The 13,718-nt window shown below is 34.3% G+C and overlaps 4 protein-coding genes across 8 annotated transcripts; 2 read left to right on the forward strand and 2 right to left on the reverse strand.

Annotated features, from left to right (window-relative positions):
* The first annotated feature begins 1,155 nt into the window (after positions 1 to 1,155).
* Positions 1,156 to 6,996, forward strand: Cka (Connector of kinase to AP-1). The gene is made up of 12 exons (XM_011142369.3): positions 1,156 to 1,540; positions 1,619 to 2,272; positions 2,729 to 2,832; positions 3,344 to 3,559; positions 3,660 to 3,855; positions 3,974 to 4,135; positions 4,210 to 4,348; positions 4,464 to 4,591; positions 4,697 to 4,875; positions 4,983 to 5,320; positions 5,810 to 6,121; positions 6,274 to 6,996. The coding sequence occupies exons 2-12, from the start codon at positions 2,006 to 2,008 to the stop codon at positions 6,441 to 6,443; spliced, it is 2,211 nt and encodes a 736-aa protein (XP_011140671.2). The 5' UTR covers positions 1,156 to 1,540; positions 1,619 to 2,005; the 3' UTR covers positions 6,444 to 6,996.
* A 338-nt stretch (positions 6,997 to 7,334) lies between these two features.
* Positions 7,335 to 10,088, forward strand: red (LysM peptidoglycan-binding domain-containing protein red). 5 transcript variants are annotated; one of them, XM_019841805.2, is made up of 5 exons: positions 7,335 to 7,468; positions 8,193 to 8,489; positions 8,606 to 8,758; positions 8,858 to 8,985; positions 9,270 to 10,088. In XM_019841805.2, exons 2-5 carry the CDS (start codon positions 8,313 to 8,315, stop codon positions 9,493 to 9,495), a joined length of 684 nt encoding a protein of 227 aa, XP_019697364.1. In that variant the 5' UTR covers positions 7,335 to 7,468; positions 8,193 to 8,312; the 3' UTR covers positions 9,496 to 10,088. The 5 variants fall into 5 exon arrangements, with proteins under 5 accessions (XP_019697364.1, XP_019697363.1, XP_011140673.1 ...); XM_019841804.2 differs by lacking the exon at positions 7,335 to 7,468 and adding an exon at positions 7,485 to 7,704; XM_011142371.3 differs by lacking the exon at positions 7,335 to 7,468 and adding an exon at positions 7,718 to 8,060.
* A 1,041-nt stretch (positions 10,089 to 11,129) lies between these two features.
* LOC105183950 (E3 ubiquitin-protein ligase RNF180-like) lies at positions 11,130 to 11,711 on the reverse strand. Its single transcript, XM_011142414.3, has 2 exons — positions 11,492 to 11,711; positions 11,130 to 11,367 (listed from the first exon to the last, which is right to left on the reverse strand). The coding sequence occupies exons 1-2, from the start codon at positions 11,672 to 11,674 to the stop codon at positions 11,191 to 11,193; spliced, it is 360 nt and encodes a 119-aa protein (XP_011140716.1). The 5' UTR covers positions 11,675 to 11,711; the 3' UTR covers positions 11,130 to 11,190.
* Positions 11,712 to 12,256: 545 nt separating this feature from the next.
* On the reverse strand, positions 12,257 to 13,129 carry Bet3 (blocked early in transport 3). The gene is made up of 2 exons (XM_011142373.3): positions 12,984 to 13,129; positions 12,257 to 12,794 (listed from the first exon to the last, which is right to left on the reverse strand). The coding sequence occupies exons 1-2, from the start codon at positions 13,020 to 13,022 to the stop codon at positions 12,297 to 12,299; spliced, it is 537 nt and encodes a 178-aa protein (XP_011140675.1). The 5' UTR covers positions 13,023 to 13,129; the 3' UTR covers positions 12,257 to 12,296.
* Positions 13,130 to 13,718: the final 589 nt, after the last annotated feature.

Raw genomic sequence — 13,718 nt, forward strand, 5'->3', positions numbered from 1 at the left:
TTATTTACAAACAATATTATATATATAATACTTTAACAAAGATTGAGGCAGTGAATAAAGTAATATTTCAAGTCCGATAACGACTATTTCTTTAATTATTATTAATTGTAATCTCGACTTATATCGTCGTGAACAACTCGACGAACATAATGATTAAGAGATTAATTAAATAATTAATCGAATAATAATTTAGACGAGCAATTTAAAGTTGTATGCAAATTGAAAAGATAATTGTAAATTAACATACATTGAGAGCTGCATCAGAGAGATATGTAAGCATGCTTTAGGTAATACATTATTTTGTCGAGATACTGATACGTATATAACAAATACAATTATGTATATAACAAATACAAATACAATCATAAATCTAATATTACAAATACAAATATAATACAAACGGCAAAACAGCCGTTATACTCTTTACGTATAACCTTTGAGTAAACGAGGATTCTATTTTTTATTACATTTTTTTATATCGTAGATCGTTGAAATCGATACACAAATGATTCACGGTATGTGTCCTCTTGTTGGTGCAATTGCGAGCTTAGAATCTTGAGCGGTCCAAGCGTAACGACATTTACAGACCTTTCCGATGTGTAGGTGAGATGACCTTTCCATTTACGGAAATAACCTTTTTTCATTTTATTTTAAACATATAAAAATAATAATGTGTTATACAATGGGATGGAATCGCGAGGCGCGCGGCATTATTCTACGTCAAGTATCGCAAAACCTTAAAGAATCGAATTAAGAAATTATTATTTTTATATGTATTAACAACTTTATGTTAAATCCTAAAATTGCGACCTTAATTTTCTCACGAGATTCCGAACGTTAATCATTATTACAAACCAACAAGACTTATAGAGGGAACAAATAACACTGTGACACTTCCGCTGTTCGAAAATCATGTTAAAGCTTCTATAAAATCAGACTTGAAGAATTTTAACGCATTGATAAATTTATACCGTGGAAAATAATGTTTGGTTAATATTTTGATAAAGACTGTACGAAGAGTACCTTCGAATAATGTGACTTTGCGCATGCGTATCAACAAGCCGCACATTTCAAACACGAAATATTATCCCGGTATGAATTATTATGATAACAAGTGTCAGTTGTCATTTCATTACGAAATGAAACCTTATTTAACCGGCGAGTAATCTAGCCGTCGTCGGATCGAAATCCGTCGATCGTTGTGACGCAACGGCAGTATGTCATACGAGAAGAGTACGGTGGCACCTTAGGCTCGGCACACATGCTGTTAGGCGCTATCTTACTCGGCCAGCGCGCACGCCACATCACATTATTGGTCCACATACAGATCGCGGCACGACGCGGATGAATGAAGCGAGTCTGCGCACGTCAGAGACGGAACGGGACAACTCGTAACTAGACGGGCGGGCCAATAAAAGGTGACGTGAAGCATATAACGCGCCGCGTAGCAGGACTAGGAAAACAAACGGACGGTCGGCTCTGACGACGAACGGGACGGCCGCGCGAGGATAGGTGAATGTCGCCGGTGTGATCGTCAAAGGTCAGATCGTAGTTAATTCGATGGACGATGCGCGCGGACCGGTTCGGTCGCGAACGGTGCACGAGCTTCTTGTTGCAGCTGGTTGCGAAGCATGTCGTGCGATAACTTTCACCCGTTGACCCGTTGACGTGCGACGAAGCGGACGAGACGGACGGAGCAGAGCCGACGCAGTAGTAGAGAGGAAGCAACGATCCACCGCGATTCCGCCTCGCTTTTTTCCGGAAGAGAGCATCGCGCGAGAGAGCAGCGGCGCACACGGGGCTGAGCTTTGTAGTGGCGGTGCAGCGGGGCTGCGGGTTTTTTTCTTCGCGCGACTCGCACACACGCGCCCCGGACGCGTCCGCATGCGTAATAATTGTCTCCTTTTCCGACTCGCCCGATCGAAATACATTGTCCGACCGGAGAGCGCTCTCGGGGTACTCGGCGAAGAAAGGGAAGTTGCTGTAATGGCCGCCGTGTCATGAAATGAAGGTGCCGAGCCAGTTTTGTGGTGCCACAATGGAGGATAGTTGCAGCCCCGCGTCCCAGAATCACAACGGCCAGTTGTCCGGCGGCGCGAACGTTTCCCTCGTGAACAAAACGATCCAGGGCAGTGACAATGGCAGCAACGGCGACGCTAAGGATCAACGGCCGCAGTACTCAATGCCTGGTATCTTGCACTTCATTCAGCACGAGTGGGCCCGCTTCGAGCTCGAGAGATCTCAGTGGGAGCTGGACAGGGCAGAATTTCAGGTACGCTACACGACTCGGCATACGCGGTACGTGCAAAACATGCACGAGGGAACACGCGACGATTATCCGCCTTGCGTGTCATCTCAGCTGTCATGTGACAGAAGGATGAAGGAAAACATAAGGTCCGACAGACACAGGCTCTGAGACAACGCGGATATCCGCGACAGATCGTGTTAGCAGCGCGAATTTTGTAATTTTAATGTATGGTCGTTCGTGAAAAAAATAATACTGCTTTGAACCTAACATGTTGTCGAAAGCAAGGAATATTCCTTTTCTTTTGATGTTCAAACTGTTTGAGCATACTGATGGAGGACATTGTTTACATATTGTAAAATATGAAAAAGTTGCATGCATATACAAAGGTTGTTGATATAATATTTAATAAGTATATCAGTGTTACTATGAGATGATCAAATACTAACAGCGATTGATTCAACTTGGTACTTTGTTACGTAGGCTAGGATAGCTTTTCTTCAAGGTGAAAGAAAAGGACAGGAAAATTTGAAGAATGATCTAGTGAGGCGAATAAAAATGTTAGAATATGCACTTAAGCAAGAAAGGTAAATAATAAATCAATAACTACTTATATATCATATAGTAATTTCATGTAAAGCAGATAACTATGTTCTTTTTTTTTTTTTTCTTTTTTTTAATAAAATCTGAAGTACAATTAAATCTTAAATATAATATTCTAGTACATTCTATATTTTACTATTTCTGTATATGTGTGTGTGTGTGTGTGTGTGTGTGTGTGTGTGTGTGTGTGTGTTTAATATAATCTTTGTAAAATTATATAATTGCACTTTCATCTACTTATTTAATATATTAGAGAATATAATTTGATAAGTCATATTTCTCTCTTAAATTTATCTGAATGCAAAATCACAGATGAACTTTATTGGAATTTATTATTAGTCTTACTGTACCTAAATTAGATATTAATATTACTTTATTCTCTGAATCACTGAACTGTATAATTACTGTATAATATTACTGAACTGTATAATATTATTTATAATAAGTATCTATGATCTGTTGATCTCATAGTAATAATTTCTGTAATTTATATAGAGCAAGGTATCATAAACTAAAATATGGTACAGACTTGGTAATGCAAGGAGATGTTAAACCGCCTCTTTACGAAGAAGGCACCACATGCAATATCTCTGAAAGTAGTGGTGGCGGTGGAGGAGGAACAGGAGAAGGAGGAGGAGGAGGAGATGGAGAAGCTTCATTTACATCTGTCAGTAATGTTAGTTGGAGACAAGGTCGTCAACTTCTAAGGCAGTATGTGAAACATGCTTTAATTTTGGAAATGTAGAAAGAAATACAAGCATCTAACTTCATTGTACAAAACTAGAATATAAAAGAAACTGTTTTATTGCAGATATTTACAAGAGATTGGATATACTGATACAATTATAGATGTACGATCAAACAGAGTGCGATCATTGCTTGGCTTGAATAATAATACAGATTCAGATGAGATGAATACCCCTGCATTAAATGGAAATGAAGGAACACAGGATAGACAAGAATCATCCGATGTAAGTCTTATACTCCGGGGGAAACATCCGAAAAAGGTAGAGATAAATAAACATGTTTATGTTTTTAAAACAATATGAACTTAATTAAGAGAATTAAGCTGCATTACGATAGTTACGATTCTGTTATACATTTATATGTGATTTGTTGTTTCAGCAACAACCATCGTCTATAGCAGAAGCTATGATATTAGATACCGAAGCTGCTGTTATAGCCAATTTTGAATTTTTGGGACACACAGATATGGATATGGAAGAGGAAGAAGGAGACGGGGAAGACGAAATTTATGATACAAATACAGACACCAAACCAAATAAAGTAATGTTTACTATCATCTTGTGTTTTAATAATATTATTCACGCTACTTGTTAACATAGTTTCTTATTTTTCAGGCATCTATCCCTCTTCTAGCGGAAGATGTTGATACAGATGCAGAGGCAGAAGAGGTATTAAATGAATTAAATCTCCTCACAGAAATTGAAGAATCGCCACCTGGTTCTATCCATCTGGAAATGAATTCTTCAAAATGGGGTTAGTAAATCCCTTTTTGTTCGTGCACTTTAAGATAAAATATTAACCTATTACAATAATAGATGTCTTGTTGGTTATTGTCACATATAATCACATAATCTAACGATGCCTGTAGATTTATTACATAGAGGATTACAACAAGATCCAAGACGCCCAAATAATAAAGAAGGCGGTGACTCCACGCTGGAATTAGGAGAATTAGAACAATTATGTGTCAACAATGATGCAGAAATATCGTACGATGTAAGTTCCAAGAATTTTCCCTTTTATTTCAGTCGAGTCGCTTTTTCAGCTATGTAAGAGTTACAGTTTGTTGACATTCTTAACGTATTATTTCTTGTGACATAGATGGTTTCTACCACGAAGGAGACCTTCAGAAAAACATGGAACGCTAAATATACGTTACGTTCGCATTTTGACGCTGTTAGAGCACTCGTCTTCCACCCCGCAGATCCGGTTCTTATTACCGCAAGCGATGATCACACACTGAAGTTGTGGAATCTTCATAAGACTGTACCGGCAAAAAAGTAAATCCAATATCGATTAATGCTGTGAAAATATATAAAATATAAACCGCAACATTTCATTTTAAAGATACTATATATCATAATTTTATGTTTTAATATTCTTTTAGGTCAGCTTCGTTAGATGTAGAACCACTTTACACATTCAGATCACACACTGGACCTGTATTGTGTCTAGCCATGTGTAGTACGGGCAATCGATGTTACAGCGGTGGTTTAGATGGCATGATCCATTGTTGGACATTACCATCGGCTAACATTGATCCATACGACTCGTACGAACCAAGTGTCCTTAGTCATACGTTAACGGGGCACACAAATGCTGTCTGGGGCTTGAGCATGTATCATGTACGTCCCACTATGTTATCGTTTAGCGCGGACGGAACTGTAAAATTATGGGCGCCGCAGGCACCAGTACCTCTTCTCAATACGTATGTTTCGGAACAAGGTAAGCAGACGCTATCTAACACATATGAAGTAAGTCTAATGAACTGTCGATACGATACGATATTGGTACGAATTATAATGATAATGACTGAAGTTGGACAGATGTGATTTCGTATGATTTGAAATTAAATTTTTATTCAAAATTAAATTTATTAACAATAGATAATTCTATCGTTTATTTTTATATTCGTGTTAAATTTTATTTGAATAAAATTTTATTTCTTATTCGTTAGAATTTAGTTCCGAGCATGTGCTTATAGGATAAATAAGATAGAATGTTAAAATTTATTTGAACAATGTCCAACTCTGACAATGAGTAATCAATTATAACGCCAATTGTACTGTAATAAAATAACATGAGAATTATCTCAAGTTCGCAGAAAGCTTTATCTAGCAAATATCGATTGGCTGTAAGTTTTCTCTCCATCCTCAGGCGATTTACAACTTTGCGATACGATCCTCCTAATGTTTTCCTCTTCTTCTTTTATAGACGGCATACCGACCTCAGTCGACTTTATCAGGGACGAGCCACACAAGCTAGTCGTGGCTTATGAAGGAGCTTGCGTGGTGTTTGACACCGAGACTGGTGCGATCGTGGCGCGACTCGAGGCAAACGAAACGAAGGGCGTGAATCGCGTTGTAGCACATCCGACGTTACCGCTTGTCGTAACCGCGCACGAAGATCGGCATATTCGATTTTATGATCACCGGTCAGCCACTCTCGCTCATGCGATGGTAGCACACTTGGACGCAGTTACTAGTCTTGCTGTAGATCCTCATGGTCTATACTTACTTTCAGGCAGTAAGTGTAAAAAATATATATAATATTACGGATCGATCAATCAAATCTAGTATTGATACAATTTGTTCGAGTTTTTGGTCTAAATTTTAATGGAATTGCCTAACAGTCATAGATGATATTCATTTTCTAACACATCACTTGGTATTGCGTAGGTCATGATTGCAGTATAAGATTATGGAACATGGATAACAAGACTTGTGTTCAGGAGATAACAGCACATCGGAAAAAGTTCGACGAAAGTATTCTAGACGTAGCGTTCCACCCATCACGACCGTTTATAGCGAGCGCAGGCGCGGACGCTCTTGCTAAAGTGTTTGTGTGAAATGTAAATCAAGATACACTCACATCAAAATAATGGTTTCTACTATTACATCAAACGGAGCAGTTTTTGTACTCGTATTTTTTTTCTAGATAGCCTTAACTTTTACGTGTCTACACTTCCAATTTTGTTGTAACTCTGATCGTTCTCCTATTGTTTATTTCATGAGAAAGGTTTATAAGGAAATCAAATCGCGATTGTGTAGGTATTCGTAAAGATAAAAGTTTATCTGTAACTTCTTATCTGTGACACAGTTTATGGAAAATAATAATTTTAAATAATTATAAACGCTGCTTGTTGATGTGTTATCATCATTAAGTAGCCATACTATTTGGAATAGCGGGAAGGGGGTCTATCATGTAGAATATTAGTCGATATAGTCCTGATAATTAGAGGAACAAGCCCCTTTACCCAGAATCCAGGAAGTATACACTGCCGCGGTAGCGTAATATTTATCCTTACGTTAACTATTTATTACCAATATCGCCGTTACTGTTGCACAGCTACTGGGGATTAATACAATCGTAATAATCGACGATAAAGTTGCCCTAATAAACAAAAAAAAACATGCATTAATTAGTCTCCCATTACACATAATTTTTCCTGCTGCCTTATATATTCATCGAGGCTAGCATATAGTAATAACATAATACTATTAATCATAAGCTAATTATAATAGATATAAAAATATTAATAACAATAAATTATAATTGTGTGTGTTTCTCTGTAATATATTGTATTTAAAAATAGATAACTGTGTAACGTATATTATAATGAACATTTTTTTATTAAAATCTCATTCCATTATTTTCTTATTTTACACACCCACAAGACTTGTATCCGAATCCAGAGTGTTCTGCCTTTTGATCTACGCCTGTCGTAGATTTGAGTTTCCCGGATAAATACCAAATCCGTCGAGGTGAAAGTTGTTCGCAAGTTGCATTCTCCGCCGAAAGTTACGTACGGTCATATGATCGCGCCGCATTCTTTTCTTTTTTTATGCAATCGCACGTGATGCTAGCTGCAAGGTGTGTCTTGAAACTTGTTCCTTCACGAGAAGAAGATAATCTTTACGTATTAATATCGCGTCGACGAAGAGTATCCGAAATTAATTTTCTTTCTCCTGCTTTGTGCGGGGCTTTTCGAAATTACTGTCTTAGCAACTGTCGCATCCTTTCGCGACTACCGGATTTGTTAACAATTTCATTCGCATCACGTGAATCTCTTTAGCGGTCAATTTTAGCGATAGATCCGCTATAATTAAGTACGTATATGTAAAATATTCCATCATATTCGTCGTGTTCGCGCTGATCTGATCATATACGACAGCCATAGCATATACACATAATACCTATTGTCGAATCGGTACTAGTGACACACTCGTGATATTCGTTCGCTCGGTGTCAAATATCACGAGAGAACGTCCACGAGAATTGTCAATGATTCCAGAACAATGGTGAAACTTCGTGCACGCGTGCACGCCGCTCCAAACACGATAATAACGCTTCCAGCCTCTTAAATTGCTCGTTGTTATTATTACCTGTACCTGCTTCGTAAGTGTTAACTCCTTAAGTCATCACTGTCATCACCATCCTCGGGTGCATGTGTCACAAGATAAACGTAAGACGAAATGACGCGAAATCGACGAAATAACATGAATCTTTAACGCAGTTATAATGCTCGCTCGCTCGCTTCATCAGGAATCTGTCAACCTTTAAAACAACTAAAATCTCTCACGAAATTCTCTACTAGGTTATGTGAAGACGCGATCATGAAATGACACAGAGTCCCCGCGATCTCTGAAATAAACGACGACTGGTTATGGTATATTCTGTCCTCTGGCGCATATCATCACTTTGAAGGCCTACAACGATGGAGCGGAACGGCGCCAGAGAGATGGAGGAACGTAGATGTATTCGAGATACCGGGAGGACTCTGAAGAAGTATGGGAGCACAGCTAAACACATGACACGGACTGAAAGCTTGGTGAAACATATAATATCCGCCTCGGATACTCTACAAGGAATTGCTCTCAAGTATGGTGTTACGGTATGATTCATTTGTATACATTGCACTTTTATTTCTGTACCTTGCATTTGGTTTTGAACTCATGCTGTTTGATAACACTATATGATATTCGTTGCTCAATACATTCTGTCTTGTAGACGGAACAAATAAGGAGGGTCAATAGATTATGGGCATCAGATAGTTTATTTTTACGAGAACACTTGCTTATTCCTGTAAATGCTGATAGCCCTGCCTCTGTATATAACGATGAGCCAGTAGTACCTTCTGAGGAACATGATGTACCTCCAAATGTAAGTAAAAGTGGAAAAAGGCCATAAGATATATTGGTATTGTATTTTATTTTATATTAAAAATAGGCAATCTTTATAAACATGCATTATATTTTGTAGATATCTAGTCCTTCTTCTATATCATCATCTATCGATGATGAGAGTTCAGTTAATGATTTCTTAGCTAAGATGGATACTTCAATAGCTAATGTCAAGAAAGAAGTCAAACGTGCTCAAGGGAACAGTGAGTAAGTTATTTTCTGCGCTTTACATGCATCTCCAATAGAATTAACGTACATCTGAAATTTAATAGATGTTAACTATCGAATTGTCTGATTTAACTGATAATTTAGAGATTCTATAGACTAAGGCAAGTTTTTGCAAAGTGTTTTTTTAATATATTCGAGCCCAAACGCGTTACATCACTATTTAAAGAGACATTAAAAGAAATACATTCTTATCAGTAAATCCTTATCAGTAAATAGCATAAGTTCAAGATCAAGTGCAAAACACAGAAATAATCTTATTGCAGATTCTGTACCAATAGCAATGACGTTTACGTACAACGACGTCGTGCATCCGCTAAATTACGAAACTCTCACTCCACTACGTCGAATAGTCCTTCTGACTCCAGCAGACCCGCGTCTTCTAGTGATATGCATAACTTTCCAACTGCTGTAGTTATGACGCAAGGAAGAAGAGTAAAAACTTCTTTACAAAGACTTGAGCAGCAACAAGATGAAATGTTCCAGTTGTAGCAACTAAGCTTACTTATTGGACTGTAATAAATATCCTGAGTGTTTCGATTGTTATTAAAAAGCTTCTAGGAAAGGATGTACTGTATATCAATGCGAATAGGAGGTTGTTTCTCACGTCCAATATGTTGGTTGATCCAGTATGTATTTCATTGTATTATGTATTGCCTTTATTAACTTTTACTGTTGAATGATTAATGTTTATGCTCTTCTTGTGGCTGATCCAAATGTTACACTTAAAATAACGCTTGCGTTATTACCATATTTCGACTTTATTCGTCGCATAATATCATGATGGAGCGGATCAACTAACTTTTATACTATTCTAATGTAGCTCTGAACTGTTTTACATAATGTTACGTAGCGAACCATATGTGCCTTGAATACAAGTCTATTATGTGAGAATTTTCTTAATACTTCATTTCTTATTAATTTACATAAAGATTGATATATGTTTCCAGTTACTTTTGCTTATTTCTTTTCTTTATTTTTATTTTTTTTTTCAACCACTGTGATGAACTAAGAATTCGATAGAATGACGATAAATGAGAATATTGGCAATATTAGATAATATGAATACTGATAGATAGTGCATAACGGAATATAAATAAAATGTAATATTTTTTTTAATAACAATTTTTTCAATGAATTATTATATTCATATAATGATTAGACATTTAACATTTTTAGTAAAAATAATTATGTATCTTGAATTGTCACTACAAAAGTACTTAATATTATTTTTTCACAGTGGTGAAAGAAAATGTATGCCACTTATATATTTTTGTAATATTACTTATACATATAGATATTATTTACAAAATTTGCAAGTTTATTACAAATAAAAAATTAATGTAAGGAACAGAGCAGCTGATATTAGTCTCTTTAACATTGATCTTTAATTCAGCATTCTTCTTCATACACGCATTTATTTTTTACACCCGGTGTTATCTTATTATAAGTTAGGAAATAGGACGATAAATTTTTAATTAAACATTTATATAAAAACCTAAGAATTTTAAGAGCTTTCAATACAATATTTTGTATGTGAATATTGATAATTTCTCTTATCCAAAAATTTATTACAAATTATATAATTTACAAAATAGGAGAATTAGTATTAAATTTTTGTAACATATATACTTCCATCTAAACTTGATATACATTGTACATCATATGTATTGTCTAGAGTTTTGTACATAATCCATCTCGATATCTTGTATTTTACACTATGTATATAGTTCATAGAAAATAATACTAGTTAACAATGTTATTTGTAATTAATATATACTTGTACTATGTAAAAAATATACATAGAGACGTTGTAAGTTAATATATAGTTTCTGTGATGGGTTTTCATCATTATAAATAAATAAGTATAATATACCTAAGTTAGAAAAGATGTAATTAAATATATAAATATATATACATATAAATTATGTAAATATAAAAATCACAAATGAGAAATAAACTAATAAGAGGTTTTTTTTATTATATTATCATATTACAACCTGATAGAAAATAATTTAGTATAGTAATAATTTAGAAAATAATTCTTAGGATATTAATCAAAATAATAGAATGATCAATAATATAAATATTAAGAAAATCAGTTTTCTTTTTTTATAGAAATATGCTTTTTATAGTTTCATATATAGTTTAATGAATATATCAATTATAATTAACATAAAATGAAATTTATTTATACATAGCTACTGTTTTAGTTCCATATAAAATGTCTAATTTACTATTGACTAATCTTATGGGAGGCTTTACATATTCATTGCAGTAACACTTTAGGTCATTTATAAAATTGAAAGTCCCTAAACGACTATTGCAATATGGGCAATACAGTTTTCCTTTGGTCCAAGATTCCTATAAAAAAAAATTATTGTCAATTGTATATATATATATCTTATATATATATATATATATAAATATATATATATATATAAATATAATGTGTGTTACAAAATCTATTATATATGTAAGAATATACTTGTTCGACGATAATCAAGATCCATTGTGGCACATTTTCCATAGTCATGTATGAGCAGCAATCGTGTTCATCTGTTTTACATCCCATATCTGTTGGATGTTGCTTTATTTTATGATGTGCATTGAGTAACATAGAATCATCCTTAAAAAGGTGTTTACTACAATGTTTACATCTCACTTCCATAATCTTATTAGCATTAATTTATTAATAGGAAATTTTCTACCACGATTATTTTAATAATAACATATTATTTGAATATATATGTTATTAAATTACAATTTATATATAATTAAACAAAATTATAAAAATTATTTTCATAAAACTAGTCACAATCTATTTCAAATTTTGCAACTTTTATATTTCACACATCCAAACAACATAACCTTAACAAGTTTCCAATCTACTATGCTCTTTGTGAGCCATCTATTATCTCAAAGGAGTAACACATATACGCACCGCGCACACACAAAGAGAATTGTCTGAAAATTTTACAGAAAATGTCATTATAAAAATAAATAAAAGATATATAATTTATTTTATATGAAAGGATGAGAGATACCTTAATGCATATTTTAAACAAATTTTATAATATCTATTTTATAACTGTTACAACATTGACATAAGCAGTGATGTAAAAATAAAATTCTTAATATATTACTTTTAAGTGAGAAATTTGCAGAATACAAGCAATAAAGATAAATGGCTAATTGTTATAATATATCTTAACACAAGATACAAAATATTTTATTATAATTATATAATACATGAAATTATAAATATTTATATATTAAAGTAATATAGAAGTTTAATCTTCGCCTGCTGGTATCGCATCCTCTAGCCTCTTGACAAATTTCACACGTAATTCTGTAACATTGTCATTTTTAAGTTGATCTTGTACAAACCAGCAGGCGATTTCCATTTGTACCATTTCACAGGCACCTCTGAGTATACCAGTTAATATATTGCAATATTTCAAGTTTAAACAATGATCCGGTAATTCTACAAATTCAGTTAAAGGATTTGTCTCAAAAGATAGAGAAAACTCATCGCCAGCAGGGCTCCAATTTGTGATTGTTGGTGTAATGCCAAGGAATATTTTGAATCCACTTTGAATTTTCTCGGCAGTATCTCTGAAGTCATAACATCGCCCAGAACCTGTCCGTGCCAGGAAGTCTTCTATCAGTCGAATTCCCATGTTATATCCCATTCTTTCCAACTGCTTGTTAACATCTTCCACATTCTCATAGTCTTTAAGCAATTGGGCCACAAGTGCACCATATGTTAAAGTAAATAACTCAGAATTCTGTAATACACAAGGAAATAACGAAGAATAAGAATTATTGATTTTTGGCATTTTAGATGAATAACACATGACCATAACCTCTAACCCGAACATGTTTTATACTTAAATGTAAAAAGATTAAATATATAACTTTTATTATCAAGAAAGCAACATTTTCTATATATTAAGAAAAAATAATATTATACTTGCCACTTTCTTAGCATCGAGTTTTGTTCCTGTTCGTGACATATTGACAATATGACGCACAACACGCTAAGCGGTAGCTGACAATTGTTTGTTTAAACCATTATCGAATTTATTTATACAATGTTTAAATGGAAACTAAAAATTGCACAATTTTGTTAGATATTATATAATTAAAAATAAAAAGTCCTCTGAAAACTTTATCGTACTTTTTGAAAATAAATACCTTCCTACTCCATTATTGAGTTGTATTACTTGAATATATAAAGTTCATCCAATTTATTATAGAGTTGTGTTAATTAAAAACAAAAACAGTTCTTGAACCGATTATTAAGATCTATTTAAAAATAAAAAATTAATCTGATTTGTCGTTAGCCGTATTATTCAAAAGTAAAAAGTCCGTCTGATTTATTGTTAAGTCGTACTACATGTTCGAATCTTGATTAAAGAAAGGTGACAGTAGATGGCAGGTCGTACTGGAGACTGTGGTCGGTTGCACACAGGACGCGGCAAATGTGCCGCGTCTTGAAAAGTAAATTCTGGTACGGAGTTTTAGTTATATACTAATTCTCAACGGTCGAATAACTAAACAGGTGCTATCGAGACTGTTGACAAAGAAATGCAAAAATAACTCTTCTTTACATTGTTAACGTATGTTTAAATATGGAAGTCTGATACGGAATGTTTTGATGTTTCCCAACATGAATTAGAAGCACAACACAGAAATATCAAGAAATATCA

The sequence above is a fragment of the Harpegnathos saltator genome, unplaced genomic scaffold (genome assembly GCF_003227715.2).
Source record: "Harpegnathos saltator strain DR-91 unplaced genomic scaffold, Hsal_v8.6 scaffold45, whole genome shotgun sequence".
NCBI lineage: Eukaryota > Metazoa > Arthropoda > Insecta > Hymenoptera > Formicidae > Harpegnathos > Harpegnathos saltator.